This window comes from Pelobates fuscus, chromosome 8, assembly GCF_036172605.1.
Source record: "Pelobates fuscus isolate aPelFus1 chromosome 8, aPelFus1.pri, whole genome shotgun sequence".
Lineage (NCBI taxonomy): Eukaryota > Metazoa > Chordata > Amphibia > Anura > Pelobatidae > Pelobates > Pelobates fuscus.
Genome location: NC_086324.1, coordinates 28,746,100 through 28,768,246, shown reverse-complemented (window position 1 = coordinate 28,768,246; position 22,147 = coordinate 28,746,100). Strand labels below are relative to the sequence as shown.

General features: G+C 37.2%; 1 protein-coding gene across 3 annotated transcripts in view; it reads right to left on the bottom strand.

Moving 5' to 3' along the window:
* The window catches only part of GALNT13 (polypeptide N-acetylgalactosaminyltransferase 13), a 235,298-nt gene extending 225,438 nt beyond the window's left edge, over nt 1–9,860 (bottom strand). For all 3 annotated transcript variants that reach the window (XM_063429525.1, XM_063429523.1, XM_063429524.1), the window contains exon 1: nt 9,215–9,860. In XM_063429525.1, coding sequence (XP_063285595.1) covers nt 9,215–9,356 — 142 coding nt within the window. In that variant the 5' untranslated portion in view covers nt 9,357–9,860. The remainder of the gene's footprint in view (nt 1–9,214) is intronic.
* Nucleotides 9,861–22,147: the final 12,287 nt, after the last annotated feature.

Here is a 22,147-nt window from a genome sequence, read left to right as displayed (position 1 = left end):
AACGGCTGCATTGTGCATAAAAATACATGAAGACTAATTTTCAAACAGTCCTGTTCACTGATGAGTGCCGTGCAACCCTGGATGGTCCAGATGGATGGAGTAGTGGATGGTTGGTGGATGGCCACCCTGTTCCAACAAGGCTGCGACGTCAACAAGGCGGTGGTGGAGTCATATTTTGGGCCGGAATCATGGGAAGAGAGTTGGTCAACCACCTTTAGGGTCCCCGAAGGTGTAAAAAATGACCTCTGCAAAGTATGTGGAGTTTCTGACTGACCACTTTCTTCCCTGGTACAGAAGGAATAACTATGCTTTCCGTAATAAAATCATCCTTATGCATGACAATGCATCATCTCATCTCAATGGCTGCTATGGGGATAAAAGGAGAGAAAGTCATGGTGTGGCCTCCATCCTCCCCTGACCTCAATCCTATTGAGAACCTTTGGAGCATCCTCAAGCAAAAGATCTATGAGGGTGGGAGGCAGTTTACATCCAAACAGCAGCTCTGGGAGGCTATTCTGACATCTTGCAAACAAATTCAAGCAGAAACTGTCCAAAAACTCACAAGTTCAATGGATGCAAGACTTGTAAAGCTGCTATCAAATAAGGGGTCTTATGTTAAAATGAAACGTCACCTGTTAAAATGTTTAAAAAGTTAAAATGTTGTTATAAGTTTGATTGAAATAGCTTTTGAATTTAGTAAATATGCTGCAAGCACAACAAATTACAATTTTCAGTTCTTTACAACCTATAAAGTGTTTTGAAACTTACTGTGCGTAATAATTTGGAACAGTGCATTGCAAGTTTTTTATGTTTAACTTTTACTGTTATCATTAGGAGGTTTGTTCAATAAAATTTGAATTGTACTCTTAATAGTTGATAACATGAGAATTATGCTGACTGTTATTTACATCAATTATTTAGGTAAATAAGAAAAATATAATTTGCATAATATTTTGGAACAGGGTGTATATGCAGAGAGACTGACTTCTAGAGCTACATATCCATCAGTAGGGATTGTATTCCTGTATCCTGTTTTACTCAGAGCTCTAAAAGCTCTATTAAATGTGAGTGCTATATAATGTTTTCTTGTTGTGTGTCCTGCACCTAGCACTACATACTCTGCATCATTTCTGATTATTTTTCTGTTTTATTACATATACCTTAAATTACCTGAAGGTCTTAACTATTACTGGCAAATAATACTTCAATAATTTGATGTCTTACTGGACTTTCTATTTGGTGCAATCTGTATCTATATTTTGTATTGTCTTAGAAACATAGAAACATAGAATGTGATGGTAGATAAGGACCATTAGGCCCATCTAGTCTGTACAATTTTCTAAATGCTCCTTATTAGTCCTTGACCTTATCTTATAGCTAGGATAGCTTTATGCCTATCCCATGCATGATTCAACTCCTTCACTGTGTTATTCTCTACCACTTCAGCTAGAAGGCTATTCCATGCATCCACCACCCTATCAGTAAAGTAATACTTCTTGATATAATTTGTTTCTTCTTTTAAATATAGTCACATCCTTTCCTGTGTTGATTTCCTTTATGTTTTCTTATAAATGTCTCTATCATATCCCCCCATCTTGTCTTTCCTCCAAACTATACATGTTAAGACCCTTTAACCTTTCCTGTAAGTTTTATCCTGTAATACATGAACCAGTTTAGTAGCGCTTCCCTGAACTCTCTCCAAAGTATCAATATCTTTCTGGACATACGGTCTCCAGTACTGCGTGAGATCTCACCAGTGTTCTGTACAATGGCATGAGCAATTCCCTATTTCTACTGCTAATACCTCTCCCTATACAACCAAGCATCCTGCTATCATTTCCTGCTGCTCTATTACGCTGTCTGCCTACCTTTAAGTCATCTGAAATAACTACCCCTAAATCGACCTTTCCTCAGATGTTGAGGTTAGGACTCAATCAAATATTCTGTACTCTGCCCTTTTCTTACACCCAAGATGCATTATCTTGCACTTATCAACATTAAATGCCACTTGCCACACCTCTGGGTATTTTTCTAGTTTACCTAAATCATTTGCCATTTGGTTTATTCATCCTGGAACATCAACCCTGTTACATATCTTAGTATCATCAGCAAAAAGACATACCTTACCATCAAGACCTTCTGCAATATCACTAATAAAAATATTAAAGACAATGGGTCAAAGTACAGATCCCTGAGATACCTCACTGGTAACAAGACTTTGCTTTGAATATACTCCATTGACTACAACGCTCTGTTGCCTGTCATTCAGCCACTGCCTTACCCATTCAACAATATTGGAATCCAAACTTAAAGATTGCAGTTTATTGACAAGCCTTCTATGTGCGACAGTGTCAAAAGCCTTACTGAAATCTAGGTAAGCAATTCTACTGCACCACCCTGATATATTATTTTAGTTTCCCACTAAGATTAGATTGGCATGACCTCCCTGAAGTTATCTCTGATCTTGAAATCCATATGATTTTAGATGTTCAACAATCCTATTCTTGGTTTTCATTACTGGTTACATGGTTTTTATTACTTTCCCCACTACTAAAGTAAGGCTTACTGGCCTCTAGTTGCCCGGCTGCTCCCTACTACCTTTCTTGTGAATAGGCACAACATTCGCAAATTTCCAATCTTTTGGGACTACTCCCGATAACAATGATTGGTTAAATAAATCCGTTAATGGTCTTGCTAGTACACTACTAAGCTCTTTTAATAACTTTGCGGGTATTCCAACAGGCCCTATCGACTTATTTGTCTTTACTTTTGACAGTTGAAAATGAGCCTCTTCCTCTGTAAACTCACATGTAACAAATGACTTATTTGTCCTTTTTCCTAACTAAGGTCCCTTTCCTATATTTTCATCTGTAAATACTAAACAAAAATATTAATTGAGGCAGTCATCTAGACCTTTATCCATTTTTACATACCTTTCTTCATTTGTTTTTAACTAATCCTTGTTTTACTTTCCTTTTCTCATTTATGTATCGAAAAATTTTTTGTTCCATTTTTTTCTGACTGGGCTATTTTCTCTTCTGTGTGTGATTGGAAAGCCTCTTTCTGCCTAATCTTATAGATCTGTTTATATTCTTCACTCTAGGTTTTTTTTATAATTACTTAATGCTAACTTTTTTTTTTTCTATTTTGGCCACTTCTGCATGGTACCACAGTTGTTTCTTTAATTTTGTGCTTTTACTGACACGCCTAATGCAATTTTCTGTTGCCTTTAGTAGTGCAACTTTTAAATAATCTCAATTCTCCAGGACTCCATTTAAACTGCTGCAGTCGGATAATGACTCCTTTATACATATTCAAATTTTATAAAAGTCTGAAAATTTTTTTTTGTGTGGTGTGACTCAGTCACTGCTCTGGTGATCACTGGATCATCGGTGATCCTTTCACCTGCAGTAATATCTGATACTAAATCTCCATCTAGTATGACCTCCTTATGAGTTGGCTCCTGAATGACTTGTCTTGCATCTTGTCTTGCTCCCTGTTTGCCAGTAAGGGGATGAGGGTGTCCCTTGCTGTCAGTGTTTTTGAACACACCCCCACAGTTGATTTTATAGCTTTTATTCTACTTTCTATTGTTGGTATTCTAGTAACAAGTCTGAAATTCTAATCATTCCATGTATCCACAATGGTGATCTAAATGTCTAGAGATCCTTATTTTAAGAAATAATTACATACACTGCATTTGATTTAATTGTATTCTGTAGAAAGACTTGAGTATTTATTGCAATAATTCTAAAGGGAGATTTTCAGTAATCATTTTCTTTAAATTGGTAATTATTTTGGGAGAATAAATTAATTATTTATCACTTATTCAATTTATTTTACGTTCTCATTTAAAAGTGAATCAAGAAATCATATTGATCAGCAAATAGCAGTTATTAGTTATGCATGTAGCCAAATAATTCCAATACAGACTGATAATAACTAGATTTGTAACTACATTGTGTTTTATTTTGAGGCAGAGTTACATTACTATTATTGGGATTTTAAATAAAATCACTTTCCTCTATTACATTAGGATGATATTTATTTATATATTTTACCATTAAGGATTTCAGATTCCTCTCATTTTTAAGTATGCTATAGTAATTAATTATGATTCTATTTATTGATTTTTACTTGGTGATTAGATGTCTCAATTATAATAATAATCATAATATTGCAGTGTACTCCATTCTCAGATGATGATGTGCCAATAAATATTCATATTTGTATGAAATTGAACTAATTCATTTTTATTTATTTTTTTGGACAATGATCATAAAAAAATAGACTCAGAGGTTTGTCTGGAATGCAATACATCCGAATTTGGGCAGATTGGTGGTATTTCCCAAACTCTGACGCAAAATGTATCCGAATCATGAACAAACCAAAAAGTGCAATGGCTGAGAATGTCCATATGGGTTCGTGATTCTGAATTCTGCAAGTAGTATTAAAAAAGGAGATGATTTACAGGAGGACAAAAATATGATTGATGGCTAAAGGATAGTCACTAAATATTGATATTGTTCACATATCAAGTGAGAGGAGACCAACAGAGATAAAACAATAAGAAGCAGTAAAAAAAAAATTAATACAAAAATCTATATTCACATTTAATAAATATATGATATATAAATATAGATTTTTTTACTGCTCCTCCTGGTTTCCCTTTTTTTGTTGCTTTTCCTCATTTCAGTGTACTGCAAAAATATACATAATATTTTGTACCGAATATATTTTGCAGTACACTGATTGGCCAATTGTCGTGCCCTTTCAACTGATTCATTTCCTGAATTAGTTTTTCAAAATTAAAATTCTTCCAAGCTGAACCATCAGGCTGTCCGAATTCGGCATTCAAAATTGTTTGCTACTTTCGGGGAAAATGGTTTGGTTGAGCCGCATTTTCTCAGCGATCACAAGTCTAGTGAAATACAAACATATCGAAAAAGGGCACAATACATACATACATTATACAAATTGATTGATGAGGGACTGAGATAATTAAAGAACATAAGACAAATATTATAAGGGTGGGAGATAGAGGTAAGGGGAGGACAATAGGTCAAAGATTTGAGATGACTTCCACATACTGTGACCACAGAGACCACACCACAGAGAATGACGTGATCACATCCCTTGTAATAGCATTAACATTGTATCAGCTAATTTGTGCAGAACTGTAGAGAGTGGAGGGATTTTCCATTTTACACAGCTTGGCTAAGGATCTCTTAGAGCAGAGAGGGGATGCATCTTTTCTGTTTTACAAACACAGTTAAGGATCTCTTAGTGTATATTAAAAAATTTGATTTTTATTTTGTTTGTGAAAGTACTTTAATGGCCTGGAGAGGAAAAAGAACCAATGATTGAGAGAGATGGATGGACACCTTTTAGGTAATAGGGGAAAGGGTTTCCTGAGAAGAGGAGTGAATAGGAAGGGAATGCCACAAAGGCTTTGTATTGTAATTTGTCTTGTGGAGACATAGAATTCAGTATGCTGGGGCACCAACTTCTCTGTATTTGTCTATGCCACTTTAGCAGTCATGTATAAAATAGTGGAATGCTTCGTAATGGAAAATTCAACCTTAACCCATTGTTTTGCAATTTGTATTTTAGAGAATGCCAGGCAAGAATCTGAGACATAGAATTACACATACACCATTCTCAATCCCTCTAGAGGCTTTGGTCAGTATAATACCTTCCACGCTGCCCTTTACCCATATGTAAATATACATTTGTTTGTAGATATTGTGGATATTGAGTGTGCAAATTGGACAAAATTAAATGAACTCTCCAAGCAACATAACCACTTCTGTTTGAAAATGATTTGACAGCTTAATTGAGGCTCACTAGGAACCGGCCACAGTCTTTTGAAGAGATGGAAGCTCCTTCACGTTAGCTCTCCAGAGTTAAGCAGTACAAGGCCACTTCATTGGATATGTGAAGCAGATAAGCACTCTCAGCCAATAAGCTGAGCTGTGCATAATGGGGCTAACTCAGTGTAGAGAAAATACAGCTCTCAATGTTAAGGTGATTGGCTTCCGGTTATTGAACCATTTGCAAATAGTTTGAATACTTCACCTAGGAGCACGTCAGAACATACATGGTACCATAACTACTACTGTGGGCTGTAGTTATGATGGCTGGAGTGTTCCTTTCATTAAGGCAGCTGATTACATACTGTTTTAGCTCTCAGATTGAAAGTTCTGATGGGCTGTCTTACAGCTGCAGAGTTTTCTACAAATCACTACAGGGTTTTCTGTGCGCTATTATCTTGGTAATTATGCACAGGTACGCGGGTGTTTAGAATGAACCTTTACATCGTGTGACCAATTATGAGTTATTATACTCTTCATATTTAGATAACGTTATCGGCATGTACTCCACTCCAAAACATTAATAGCAAACAAAAACAAAACACACATTATAGCTGCTTTTATTTACGTGCCATAAAAATATATCAATTAAATAAAAAACATGAGTCAATGAATATATCTATCAATTAAATATGGTTTTGCTCAATATTAATGCAAAAATACACATATGGACACAATGTTTGTCATAGAAAGTCACATTGGAAATGACCTCCATTTAGACTGACTTGAGTCTTTCCAACTCAGATTCCATTGTAAATAATATATGCAAAATGAATGTAAAAGGTATAAACATTATTGTTTTTGAAATTCAAGACCCTGGTCTAGCGTGTTCCACCATTTGCAACCTTGCACTGGGAAATGCAATTCTAAAATATGATTGTATTACAGTTTCTATGGCTGCCTGTCAGGTCCAGATATAAATATGGCACTATTAGTACATATCTATTGCTTTTGTAAAAAAAAGATGCCACATAGTAAGGATATACACTAAGGTAAGAATAAGATTGTGTGTCTTTATCAATTTACGGCTGGAGGGTTTATGGCTGAGGTAGTATTATGGTGATTAAGAAGTGGGAGGTTTAGTGTTGGAGGTATTTAAGACACCTGCTTTCAGGGCCCTGTGAACTATAGCTTAACCATAAGCATTCTCAACGTAAGTTCCTCTAGCTCTATGATGGCATCCCCACCCCCTCGTTAGGATGTCCTACCAGTTTCTTTATTAAATAGCCCCCATTTGCTGGCTCCAGGTAGGAGAAAGGGAGGGAGATGATGTACCCCCTGATATTTTACAGGTGGGATCCCAATGGGATTGGGCCTTTCTAGTGAGTGAGGAGCAGTGGATATATGGGATCATATCATAGTAATATGGTAATTATAGAGATTTTACTTATAGATTTTATTTTTTAACTATTAAAAACTAGCAAGTACTGGCCAGTTGCCACCTAGCTTGCCCTCTCAGGGCAGAGCATTCTTAATTATTTGCTCACTGGCAGTTTTGAAGCATTCGGGCCCAGATTTGACACGTTCAGGTAAGAATTTCAGCTGTCCCATGGCGTTCGGTCAAGCTGAAATCCGGAATAAAATCAGGTCAGCCAGACATTGTCCTATTTGGTAAGGGCCATTCGGACTTTATTGAATAACCCTGTGGAATGTCTTCTTTAAAGAAATAACAAAACTGCAATATGTATATATTGTTCCTATATATATCACTAAGGAACATCCACAAGGATTATGTCACAATCTTATCAGTCTGGTGTACAGTATTAAAAGATGCCATACACATATAATATGTAACTTCTAAAAACACTTGCGCTATGTCAGAGACAGAAATCCAGGAAGCAAGCAGAATAAATGTGATCCAATTTTAGCTTAGAAGATTTAGCGACAAAGCTTTCAAAACCACTTGGGTCTCTTCATCAGAATGATATAGAAATGGATATGTTACACGTCTTTAAAACACAGCTACACAGAACACCAAGAAACAGACTCAGCGGTAACAGTGTGAGCTCTACGATGTTCAGTTCACTAAGCCAGTCTCTAAACATGTGCAAAGTTTTCCTAGCATACCGTGGAAGACCGGATCTTTGGAACGTTGGTTGTAAAGACTGTTCCACAGCAGATAAATTTATTGATTAAGGCCAATATTAAAGTATTAAGCGGGTATTCATTTTCTCTCTCTGAATACGGAAATTTTTATTTAATATTTAATTTTTATTTAATATTTTAAACTCAAAAGTCCTTTTTACAGTACTGTTCTTCTTTCGGTTTACCTGTCATTTTGTTGTTGTTGGAATTCAACATTGTTTGCATTTGTTTTGATGGATTTCACCTACATAGAACCTGCAGAGTTTTGCATACAGACACAATCAGGGTAATTCACGAAAGTGTGAAATGTCCGAAATTCAAAAAACCTTTCAATTCTAAGCTCAAATTGCCAAACTGGAAACCAAACTCAATGGGAGAATTTTTTTTTTCCCTTTTTGACTATTGTGGCCCAAAATTTTAAATTCACTTTCAATTCCCACAAATTCACAACAATTCAAGTCTTACTGAAAAATCCTCACATAATTGAGATACACCACAATGATTTATAGCAAATGTGTAGATCTCAAACCAATTCATGACATTTTATTTTGTAACAGTTTGAATTGGTCTTGCAGGTTCCAAAATACACTGTTTGGCATTTAGCACTACTATGCACACCTGTTCATATTGCTTTCCATTTTCATAGCAAAACATTATAGGTACCAATAGCATAGAAATTTGAGCTAAAAACTTACTGAATGAATAATTAATGACTAAAGCTTATGCACTTAGCAGTAATTTGGCAAGCAGATTATTAAGAACTTGGACTGCATGTGCTCCTTATAAATCAATAGGCAGACAGAGGGAGAGACAGATAGTTAAAAAGTATGCTAACTGTATACTATATAACAAAATTGTAACAATTAAAACACTAATAAAAGTATATATATATATATAAAGCAAAAGAAATATATGACATTTTAAAATACACAGACTTGACCTTTGCATTACCATTACATTTTTACCATGGGGATAACATTACTTTTAGTGCTCCTCTTTTCGACATAATCACATTTATATTATATTAATGCTTGCAATTTGTAAATTCATGTTTTATAGTTACACAAATCACAATGCCCAGTTTGTAAGAACCTATATCGCCTGTAATACACAATGGAATGTTTATCTTGTCATGACGTGTATCGATATTGCCATAATTCTAGATCACCTTCTAGGTTACAAGGTGTCATGTCCTTATCCTGGTGAACACATGCTTCTAGAAAAAAAGGGGCATTTTGGGTAGAGTGCAGGCTTACCCCTTAGTGCAGGTAACAGTGATCTGTCTTTTCTGTCATCACATTTATTACATTCGCTGAAGTATAGAAGTAAAAAGACATCCAGAAGCACCCACACCAGAGAAGTGGCCAGAACCACTTTGCAATAGATAAATCTTCTCATGTCCTTAATAGGATTCTAGTTGTCACACAGTATGCAAGAGAGACACGGCTGAAACCAGTCCAAACCACCCAAATATAATCCAGCATGAAAGCAAGGCAAAGGACATCCCAGTGTAATTAATGGAAATGGAACCGACTGATGAACTTTTAAGGCTAATTTACGGCCCCAGGATTGTGTGACGGATGCTAAAAGCAATGCATTTGTCACAGCTGACGGATCCAGACTGGGCACCTTGCTATGTGGTTTGCCTGCAGCAGCTAGAGGTGGAAAGATGCAGAAAAAAAGAGAACTGTACTGAATTGCTGATTCTGTGTTGCCAGGTTACTTGTGAGAAGAGAGCGTTTATTTTCCCATTGATATGACATGTTCTGCCCCCTTTTCCAATTCGGGCATGTCTTTTTCTGCAATTAGCATCTTCTCTGCATGCATCCGTGCAAATACATGGAGCCGAGAGGGATGTAAAAACACAGCCTGCTTACATGACTGATTCCCAGCCAAGGAAAGCTTCACAATGTGAGCCAGGTCCCAGATTCAGAATGTAACCAGGCTCCCGATTGGTCCGGTTTCTCAGGCTCTGATTGGGTGCAAAATATTCCCATTTAAGAAGTGCAATGGACAATTTGGTTTATTACTGCAGTTTGAAAAGCAGAAGGTTAAACAGAGGGAGCTTAAAATGATGCTGAGCGATGTGTATGTTTGCAAATCAGCAGCACGTGGAGGTTTAGAATGTGCTACCTCTGGCAGTGCAGCTAAATTCTAAGACAAATCATACCAGATACACAATACAAGGACCGATCAACAGAGAGCTAGAAGAACAGAGAAATGAAGGACTGTATAAATTCATATACACACAGCTTCATTCATTGACTTCAGTTCATTTAACCCTTAATGTGCCGGAGGTTCAACTTCTGTCATTCAAAGGCTTTGTTAGAAATTGTTCTGAATATATAGGATACACTGTATCTATCTTAGTTTTGTTTCTGATTAAAGGTCTATTGTTCTGTCATTGATGTTAGATTTTAAATATGTGGTCGTTTTTTTAAGAACACTTTTGATTTTTTTAAATTATTCTGGAGTTCATTTTTCCAACCAAAAGCTGGTCTCATTTTCTTTTGAAAGGGCTTCGGTAGACTCTGCGCAACACAAATTCATAGGGACATTCCAGATTTCAAGAAAAACAAGAGATTCATAAAACAGTGAATTCTCAGTAGACCAAACCTCTGGAAGGGAGTAACCCTCTTTGTAATACAACACTAACTAAAATAGGGGGAACACCAAAAAGTAAGAATTGCCTAAAGGAAAGAAGTAAAAATAATAATAATAATACACAACATGAAAAATGTGTATATTTACAAAATGAGTGCAAACAAAAATGTTAATAGTAATAGTGAAAAATGGCAAGGAAATATGTTAACTATAGAGGAATGCCATAGCACTTTCAACATTTTCCTTTTTTAAGTGCATTATTAGATCTCAAAATCACATTTCACTTAGGGTGATTTAACCTACCATATTAGGATAGAAATATGTTTTAAGAGCACTGTTTAACACCTATTCCATTAAAGGGATATGCCACTGCCAAAATACAAAATAAAATCACTGTTTATTAGATATACCCCAAAGAAAACTTGCATGCTTTTAATTGTGCATTTTTTCATTCATTGGGGCTAGATCTAAAATCAGTTTGCAAAACCTGCAGTTCTCTTGTCTGTAGCCTTTGCAAGCCCTCCCCTTCCAACCCCACCCAGACTTCCTGTGGCTGTCCAATCACAGACTTCCCAATGCAGAGATGTTTTTGCAAGGCAGGTGCTCTGAGCTGTTACTGCCTCTTGAGTTTAGCTCTACTGAGCTAGTTAAAGCAGGAAGTAACATAATCTGTTGTCTGCTTGAAAACTGGTAGGTGTAACCAGCTTGATTTATAAAAGTGTCAGTGTCTATTGAAATCTACACTTTTTGCTAAATGGAAAAATAGGATATATTCTTTACACATAAAGGTTTTTAAGCTAGCTAGAGTGGTTTACGGGTATGATTGCAGCAATACATCTTTTCTGTTATGTAACAAATAATTTGCATATTGACAACAAGATACTTTGTATCTAAATGGGCAGCATGGCATATTATTACGCACTTAAATGATTCTATAGTGCCAGGAAAACAATCCTGTGGGAATGGCCGTTCTCGCATTAGGATTTCCCTATAGGAACGCATTATTCAGTGCTTTCCTATGGGGAAAAATCTGACGATGGAGATCCTCATGCAGAGCGGTAGGACGTCCAGCGTCAGATAACAGACCTTTCTGTTTTGATTCTGGAGGTCCCTCTAGTGGCTGTCTGGTAGACAGCCACTAGAGAAGGAGTTAACCTTCAGAGGTAATTTCTCTGAAACTGCAATAATTACCACTGTAGGGTTAAGGGACATTGCACCCAGACCACTTCAATAAGCTGAAGTGATCTGGGTGCCTACAGAGTCCCTATCCGATGTGGGCTTTCTGTGCCTGAAACTTTCTTACCATTAAGACTTGGATAAAAAGTGTGAACAGATAAGAAGAGAGGGTAGCGCTTTGATGTATTTCTTGAGGTAGTGGTGTTTCCAGAAGTAGAATATGTGGAGACAGAAAATATAGCAAAATATAGTGTAGTATATCTTGTAACAATTAAAAATAAGAAAAAAAGGAATTGCACTCACAGTTTGTAGAGCTAGGATAGCTCTATCTAGATATGCCTGGGCGGTATAAACCTCGCCTAAGGATATGTGTTGTCTTCTTTTTATAAAGTGCAGTAATGCAAAGAACCTTCAGCTGGATACATTAGGTTGGGATGATCTAAGCCCTTCTTTATGGGCTCACTGGCTTGTTGGTAAGTACGGTGTATATGCAAAGCTCAGAATAATATATATATATATATACACACACACACACACATATATATATATAGTGCTCACTGATGCAAATATATGTTTGATGAAAAAATGAAAAAAATAGGAGAGGCACTCACAAGTATGGAGCAAATTAGCGTATTGCTGACTACCCAGCGCGCAGGAAGTATTTTCCCCACCAAAGCAATATGTGGTCCCAGGCTCTGCAAACAATCATCTGGAAAAAGTCAAAACGCGTTAAGTGTATTTTATTATTCTATATTTTTTTTATTGTTGTATTAACTGGCAATTCTATTAAAGTAGTTAATATTTTAAACTTTATTGGACTTCACCCTGATTGAAAAACATAATACAGAGATAATTTTGAATTTGTGGGATAACAGCAAGTAGAAATCTGACTGTCATTCTGGGGTCAAAAGGGAATTTTTTTTTGCTAGTTTGTTGCAAAATTGCAAAGCACTTTAAACGGGGGCTTTTGACTTCTTTTGGATCTACAACAAAAACAGATGTGAGAAAGGCTGAACTTGATGGACACATGTCTCTTTTCAGTCTATGTAACTATGTAACATTGGATTAAGTTAGTTAGTTAGTTAGTTTATAAATATCCCCTATGTCACATATAAGTAGGGGCACCAAGGAATCCTCTGGATTTAATTTTTAAGATGAAAAGTTGATAGTTTAATGGTCTATATAGGCATGGGGTGCCATTGTTACACTGCAGTTCTCTCCTGGGTTAGAATGGGTCCAAGGAATCCCAATGTGATTTTTGTTGGCTCCTATACTGCCATACATATTGTAGGAGATGAGGTGACATATAGTAAGTTAAAATTATATATTTGTTTATTTAATTATTTTCACTTAACACTAAGGATTAAGTGGTCATTTATTGATACACCAATCTTCAGGTTGGAACAGCGGATCTGAAATTATATACTAGAAAATTGCGACCCATTTTTTACTCTCATTTTTCAGACTTAGGTCCAAGATGGCATTTTTGCAGAGTTTTTCATACAAATGGCACTTCCAAAGCATGCATTGTATTAGGAACTAAAGACAATATGCAAACTGGAAAAACTTTCTTTTATGTGTCATAGTGGGAGATATGCAATGTGTTATTTTTTTCAGATTTACCATCCTGTCCAACTTGGGACTGGGCTAATCTAGTACAACAGAACAGTGAGCTTATTATCGATCCTTAAGATAGCAGAGCCAACGCGAGAAAGAGAACAGCCAAAAAGCTCAAAGTAACAAAATAATTCCCGAGCCAAAATTGATTGTATTTGCCCTACTAAATGACAGTGGCCAGCTATTAATGTCTACCAGCATACAGAAAAACAAGTCCAATTATTCAGTATCAAGCAAATATTAGTTGTGCATGCCAGAGGGCAGTATGATCAGAACAGCCGATAATATAACACATTATTAAGCAAACAAAGAATTATGATAATTGAAAGACAAGTTTGTGCAGGAGGTTTAGAAGAAGTAACCATCACTAGCCAGCATTCCATTGACATCTCCAGAACTTGTGAATGAATAAAGAGCCTCCAATATCAACAATGATGGCTAAATTATGTTGAGAGTTAACCTGAGCAGTGTGTGTATAGACACTGGAACAGCATTCAGTAGACAACTTGATATGTTTATGGTAAAGAGTTTATTTTTCTCATAATTTTGTATCTGTAAAGTGTTTACTAGTCTATTAAATATTTATGGACATTCTGTACCCAGGATTAACTTTCTAAGTGGTATCAGATACATTCTCTGGTGTGTGTAGTTATATATCCCTCAGTATGTACAAATACCTATGGTCACTTGTTAAAATGTTGTAAAGCACTCGGGATAAGAGATAGCAGCGACATATAATGCATTTTAAAGAAATAAATAAGTGCCTTCTATAAATTATAGTAAGTTACCTACTGAAAATAACTCAGACAGTTGAATAGGGGTATTTTGTTTCCAACTCATTTTATGTAAAATTCATTCTATTTAGTACATGAAACCAATCTTATATTCTCATTGGTGTGCTCGGAGGTTACAGCTCAAGTACTTTTTACATTATTACAAGGTATTTTGTCCGAAAATTCTACTTTGAATTTTCTGGCATAGCTTGTGTGCATTGGCCTAATTAAAATGTTTTCTTTTTTTTTTCTTTTTTCTTTTTTACAATTCACTTCCTGAAAAGGGTGTTTGGTCCGTAAATATAATAGCAGATAAAATAAATAAATCAGCCGCTTCACTCTAAAACAGCTAAGAACTATTATTTTTCCAAATCTCATGCTTAGACCATTTAAAAATTTAAAATGTAACTAAGGCTTGGTCTTTTCATCCAGCTGTTCCATTAACAATTCAGTGTATTAGCAGTGATTCATTACTTTTTATCCATAAATAAATAATTCTTATTGAACCTTATAAAATAAGCAGGCCCAGTCAATTTATCACATATTTTTTTTTTTTTTGCTAGCACAATCGCATACAATGCTGTCTCGCCTCTTATTTCCTTTTACAAAGTGCTTTTCATTTTTTATGTTGTATTATTTAATAGCTGTTTTTTGTTTGTTTTTTTTACCCTCAAGAAATGCATTGGATGTTGAGATAAATTTAGAAATGTTCAGATAATATTGCCAGCAGATTGTTGAAAATAGGCAGGGCAACAATCAGTGCAAGAGACAATTAAAAACACAGGGGGTGACGTTGAAACGGAACACTGTTCTAAAAAGGAAATTATACCCAAAACATAAGTTATGCATAATTGCCATTATAAAATTTTTATGGTATCCTGCTATCAGCATTTTTTTTTAATGCAAGTGCTTGCAAACATCTGTCACAGAGGAATAAAATCCTCAAAATATTCTTGCTATGAGCAACAGTCATGCATTTATAAAAAAAGTAAAGCTTAGGTATGCTGTGTGAACGTGAATCGAGTTTGAAATGGACTTCGTGTGTACATAGTCAATTTCACAAGGGTGACACCCAGGGATTTTAAATTTGTTTTCTTTTTGTTTTTTTTAATTATTAAAGGAACGCTAGAGCATTAGGAATATAAATGTGCATTCTTAGCAGTATAGAGCTCTAGTTACCATTTAGATCACTGGGCGCCCACTTCTAGGGCTAAAAAGGTAGTCAGTCTCTTTGGGGAAGTTACGCCTCTGTGGTGATTGATGGTTTCAGCCAATCCATTGCTTTCCACTAAGGAACATTAGGAGGTTAGTGCACATGTGAGGCAAAATGCCACACTGCACAAATCAGATGGTATCTATGAAATCAGGTACGATTTTGCATAAGCAGTTCTTGTGGTTGTCAGTGTGACAGACATTTAAGGCAGGTTAACTCTGCAACACAAATGTTCCTGCAGAAATGCAATATTTTCAGTAGCAGAGTAAATATGGGGGAGTGGGGGGGGGGTATCCAGACCACTAAATTATGATGGAGAAGTTTTATTTAAGTATATTTACTTTTATTCATCAAATAAACATAGAATGTGACGGCAGAGAAGAACCATTCGGCCCATCTAGTCTGCCCAATTTTCTAAATACTTTCATTAGTCCCTGGCCTTATCTTATAGCTAGGATAGCCTTATGAGTATCCCACGCATGCTTCAACTCCTTCACTGTGTTAACCTCTACCACTTCAGCTGGAAGGCTATTCCATGCATCCACTACCCTCTCAGTAAAGTAATACTTCCTGATATTATTTAAAAACCTTTGCCCCTCTAATTTAAAGTTGAATTCAGTTGCCCCTCTCTCATCAAATATTCTTTGTTATTCTTCATTTACCTGGAGAGAAGGGAATACAATGAAAGAATTAGTTAAAAAAGAAGCCCAATGGATATATAATTTGAGAACTTTGAAAACTGGTTTAAATCAAGACATTGATCTAGTAGGCCTTATCTAATTCAATACACTTATTTTACGGCTTCTTTTACCTTGGTACTTTGGGACGCCACCCCTCCTTTTGCTCCATAAGTTGCTTTATAAATTATTGTTTATTATTATGGATTCTAATTGTGGTTTTGTTTTTTAGATTCAAAAAATCAGATAACCATTTCCATACTGTGCTTGTGTGCATACTTATACCATGTATTTAGTAGAGGAGATGCCGATGGATACATAGGTGGAATCTTCACCCATACATATCATTTTTTAATAAGATTCCATATACATATCATTTTTTTACATTTTGTATATATATTCCCCTTTCTGGACCCTAGTTGGTCCTTATATATTGTTTTTTCTTTTTATATATTTTTTCTTTATTGTAGTATCATGGTCTCCCATAAGACCAACCCAGATTAGATATTCCTGTTTTTTATAGTATATATGATTTCAGCCTATAAGATCTTAGGCATCTCATAAAACACATTGTATCCTTACTAGGAACGATAGTTTTATATTATTGTTTCTGTATACCAAGATTTAGTGCCACACTATCTGTATATGGATACCATATTCTCATTAGGTTTCCCATATAAATGCCAGAACAGGAAGTTCCAGCTTGCGTTCCACAGAGGAACGCAGAAAATCACCTTCACCTTAACGATGCCGGAATAGAAGTCCCAGCTTGCATTCCACGGAGGAAGACAGGAAATCACCTTCACACCAGACCCGCCTATTGCGTTCCACGGTGGAACGCGCACGATCAACAGGCAACACCTGGAAGCCCAGACGGACCGCTATAAAAACCGGCAGGTTTTGATGGAGTACATATCCCTGAGGAAGTCAGTTCATGACGAAACGCGTTGGATGAACTGTTCTTTTCTGGACTTTACACTTTTGTTTTTATGTCCATTTTTTATTTATTTGTACCATTGCTCAGCAAACCATTCTATCTCCCAGGATTGAAGGATTCTTTAATTGATCCACTTGATAGTGGAGATATGCTTGCTGTTCCTTTTTATATGTAAGTTCAACCTTGAATTAAATTAGTTTTTTTATACAATATCACACTAACTACACTTTTTTGTCCATTTGAGGATCTGTTTTGCTAGGAAGATCTCCACCAATATCTGATACCCCTGAGGGGAGACAAGCGCAAATCATTTAAACTCTTGTAAGTTTTCTACCTCCTGGAGCTATCATATTACCCAAACATATTTCACCATATCTTTATTTTTAGATTCTACACTACTTCAATATTATCGTGATTGTCCGGTTGTCTTTCCTGTATCACTTTGTGTATCACAAAGCCAATAAATAGTTTTAACTGCTTTCTAAGTCTGCCCAAATATGAAACTATCTTCAAGGCACTGACAATTTGAATCCAGTCCAAGCACAAGAACACTGCTGTAGGGTCTACGTCATGCGAGGCTCACGAGGATCACTGAATAGATCATTGATTCTCAAAATTATGTGGCAGTATCGGTTCTTTTATTTCCTCATATAACAGGAGTTGGTTTTAAAAGAATAGCAGATGGAGAGTAACCTTCTTCCTATCCGATTCCCCAACTGATTGGATTGGGATGTAAATTAATGTGTGGGTCAGGGGCCTCCTGTACCAAAGGACATCTTAGGATCCCTCCAATAATATGCCTGAGAATGGCAGGCACCCTGGTATTATGAATAAAACTAACTTCAGTTACCATGCTGTGGAATTCCAAGCTTCCCAACGTAAATTGGTTAATTTAGCAGCCCCCCATCCATTCCCATGCCTAATTATTACTTAGGACCGGTGGAGCTGGGCTGTCATTCATGATGACTGAGAAATTAAAGGCATAAACTACTATGAATCCTCATGGAACTATAGGCAAATGTTAACACCTGCTGCTCAAATTAATTCGCTTTGGGGTCTCTTCTACAATCAATCTCATAAAGCATATGAAATTGATAGGGTCTGGAAAAGACAACCAGTGCTTCATACACCTCATCTTCCAACACATATTGGTTTTTTTTTTTCCTGGGTATCATTCTATTCTACTGCTTCTGCTGTAATTCTTTTGTTATCGGTTAAATATTTTTATGTTGACAACAGCCACAAGAATCAGTCATATGCATCTATGGCATTCTCAAAGCAATCGTTTTAGAAAACAAAACATGATTCAAACAAAAACAGCCAAGTAACATGTACGGGTTTCATCATACTATACTAAGTAAGGGTCTTCAAACAGGTCAGATAAATCCCATTTAAACATGCTCAGCACAGATAAAACAGAAACCTTTTAGCAGTAAGCGTGTTTCCCATCTCACATACATACATTTACAAACTGGCAGAGCCAGGCATCTCGTAGACGTGTGTTCTAAAATCTCTTCAGGCAGAATTTCTTTCCACACAGCAAATTGAAAAGATGGGAGAATAATTAAGAAAGGTCTGTCAGCTGAGATATGACTTGGCTATTCATATGAAGCACCACAATCTCCAAGAATGAGATAATGTGTTGATCCAGATTATTGGCTCCTAAAGAAAAAAACAACAGCATTTTTTTTGTTAGATAGCGATCAGTGCTAGATCCCAGAAAGGTCAACAGGTCTATTTATTTACTGAGCAAAACTCGAACAGGGAAATTAAAAAGTCTGTAAAGAACAAAAATCTTTTATCTTGTTCCTCCTCTTCGTAATGCACAGCTGGTAGAACTGTGCGCAGTGAATGAAAGATTTGATCTAGGGTTGACAATGCCCCACAAGCCTACTGTTAGCATCTCTTCAGATTTAATTTTCAACACAAATATATAAATACAGCCTGTGGTGGTATCATAAAAATGAACATTCGATCCCAAGGGTGCTAGGTTGTAGAACATAAACCCTAAATACAATTGGTAGAAATACAAATATAACAAACCAAGACAGACAGACACACACACACATACATATGTAGATGGACTAGAGCAGGGGTTCCCAACCAAATCCTCAAGTACCCCCTAACAGTCCAGGATTCAGGGATTACCCTGTTGTGTCGAAGGTGTTTTTAGAAAAAAAAAACTTTACACACAACAGGGTAATCCCTATATCCTGGACTGGTAGGGGGTACTTGAGGACTGGGTTGGGAACCACTGGACTAGAGGATCACAAGTACAATAAATGATGACTCTAGCTATAAGTAAAATAGAAAATCAAGCGCACTCCCTTTATTAGAAACACCTAATCTAGGCAAAAAATAATGGGGGTTTAGTTACATTATATGATCATACACTGCTTAAGCCTGCCACAATGTCAATGTACCCCATCTTTGGCAGGTCCTACTCTAGCAGCCTAATGTCTGCTAAATGAGCTACTTGCTAAGGGAAAAAAAATCCATCTGGGGCTCTCTGCAGTACAAGGCTAAATAGGGCCCTGGGATGAGGCACCTGTGACAGGGAGGGATGCAAAACCAAGGAGTTGGCTAGACTCCCAAATATATATAAATATGAGAAAACAGGGGGCTGTCTGCACTCACCTGAACATGTATGAATAGGGGTGCTGCTGGGAGCCAATTTATGCAGGCAGATTTAAAAAAAAAAAAAAAAACACTTAATCGAGGCAAAAAATAATGGGGGTTCAGTTACATTATATGATCATACATTTCATGAGCCTAATACTAATTTATTTCTGGTTAGAGAAATATATGGGTGGATTGGCGCTATTAGAAAATAATGGGAACAGCAACAACCCCCAAGTGCCAAACAAATCACCCAAAGGCACTATACAAATACAAATAGTGAAAAAGAATAATCTGATTTGTATAGTGTGCCCTGTACTTTTATACTTTTTTATCACTTTGTGAATTTGTTATTTTATTGAATAAATCCCTTTAATCGTATCCATTTGGCTATTGGAGCTTTTGATGTGATCGGGGAGAAATCAAAAAAGTGGAACATCTTGAAAATCATAGTCTGCATGACCTTATGAAGAGCTGTTACAGTCTAAGCCTGCTATAATAGGCTTTGGAGATCGTGAGTGACCCAATACCAAATTATATTCATTCACTATTTGTGTTATACAGTATTATGCTATGTACATAATTTGTTTCTAGATCGATTTGGCAGATCTTTGACAGGACCACCTGTATACAGATATAAGTATAACACTGTGGTTTCATATATATAGCACCCCCCTCCTCCTTTTATTCTTTTTCACTATTTCATGAGCCTGCCACAACGTCAATGTACTCCATCTAGCTATAAGTTTCACCATTCATTATATTTGAATTTCCTTGTGCACTTCTCTTTTTCTCGTTCCTTTATATACCAACATTATGGATATTGTGCATATATCTCCTAGTACAATGACTACTAATGTTACTAAAAATAATAACTGATTCTTTTTTTTTTTTTTTTGTGAATCTTTTTTTATTATCAAGAAAGTGGAGTGCATTTTGGGCACGCAGGCCCATCTCAACATAGTGATGTAAAATAATAACACAGAAACAGTGTATATACGTATGCAGGACACAGTATACAGTAGTAATTACATTCCAGTATCAGTTTACATCCGGTAACAATAAACAAAATCTTAGGGTAGGGTGTCAGTATTGCATGAGATTAATGGTGGTGGTGGGGGAAGGGAATTGAGGGTCTCATGTTTTGTGATGGCCCAGACATGGTGTAAGTAGTACTCTTTCTGAGTTCCGGTTCTCCGTTGTCTTTATCTGCCGTTAGTTGTGGTTGGGCCAACTTGTCGTTACTTCCTTACCGAGGGGCACCATTTATGAGTGGATGAGGCATGTCATCGCCCTTCTCCGGTGTGTAATTTCACTCCTGTTTCTATTATTCTATGTAATGTCTAGACTGCTTCCCCAGTTCAGTGTAATGTCGCCAGGGACCAGTGTGCCTGGAGCAGTGGGTAAGAAATGCAGTTAGGTGTTTTACCCTATTCAGTTGGGGTGGGGATAGTGTGGAGTGTGATATGTCCTGGGAGGGGGGTAAGGCGGCATTGTATGTGTGTGGGAGAGGGGGGAAAAGGGGGGGTCCCTTTGTCATCGTACACACCCATAGGCCGGATTCGGGGTTTCCCGTTCTGCTCTCGTCATGTGTTCCGTCAGTGTTGCATTTAACCACTGGAGTCATACTACTACTTGACATACTCGAGTCAGGGTAAGTCCGAGTTTGGGCACTGTAGTGCTTACCAAGCGCTCCTCAGATTTTGGCCTTTAATGGAACACCCATTTTCTGTCTGCCCTATCTCTGCAAATCTGTAGAGGTGGTGTGGTCTGTGATCCCTGTTAGCAGTGTGGGTATGTTGCTCCTCATCTTCCCTTCATGGGTACATGTAGTGGTATCCTATTCAGTTGTGGTGGTCATTCCTGTTCGTGTATGTGTCTCATGCGCGTCTATTGGTTTGTCTGCTCGTCTTGTTCGGTGTGTCTCTTTGTCTTCCCCTTTAGCATGGGTGGAGTGTGGGACATACCGCCAGTACCCGCTACCTCTAGGGGGCCAGTATAGGGCGCGTCTCGTGCGATAGGTAGGCTACGAGACCCGTACCCTCGCCCGGCTCCGACTCCACACCGACACCCCTCTACCGCCGCGCGCAGAAGGCAAACCACGGAGCCCAAAGTTCCGCACATTTCAGACCCCTACCTGCCTGTTATGCCTGCAGGGCTTCAGCTGCTCTGATGTCCTCTACTCGGTGGATCCATTCCTCCCGGGTGGGAATGTCCACTTTCTTCCAATATACAGGTACGAGTGATTTTAGTAGGTGACGTAGGATGGACTTTTTATATGTGGATAACGATTGTGTTGAGATGTGTAATAAGATTAGTTCTTTCGACCAAGCTATGTCGTCCCCCAAAATCAGTTGAATGTCGGCTTTGATCTGGTCCCAGTATGGGACGATATGTGAACACTCCCACCAGATGTGTAGAAGAGTCCCTCTGTCGTCCTGGTACCTCCAGCATGTTGGTGCTGTATCGGGAAATATGTTGTGGAGCAGTGCCGGGGTTCTTGTAACGAGAATATACCCCTACACGCAGGATCCAGCCAAACAGAAGACAGCACAGAGGAGAGATACGTCTAC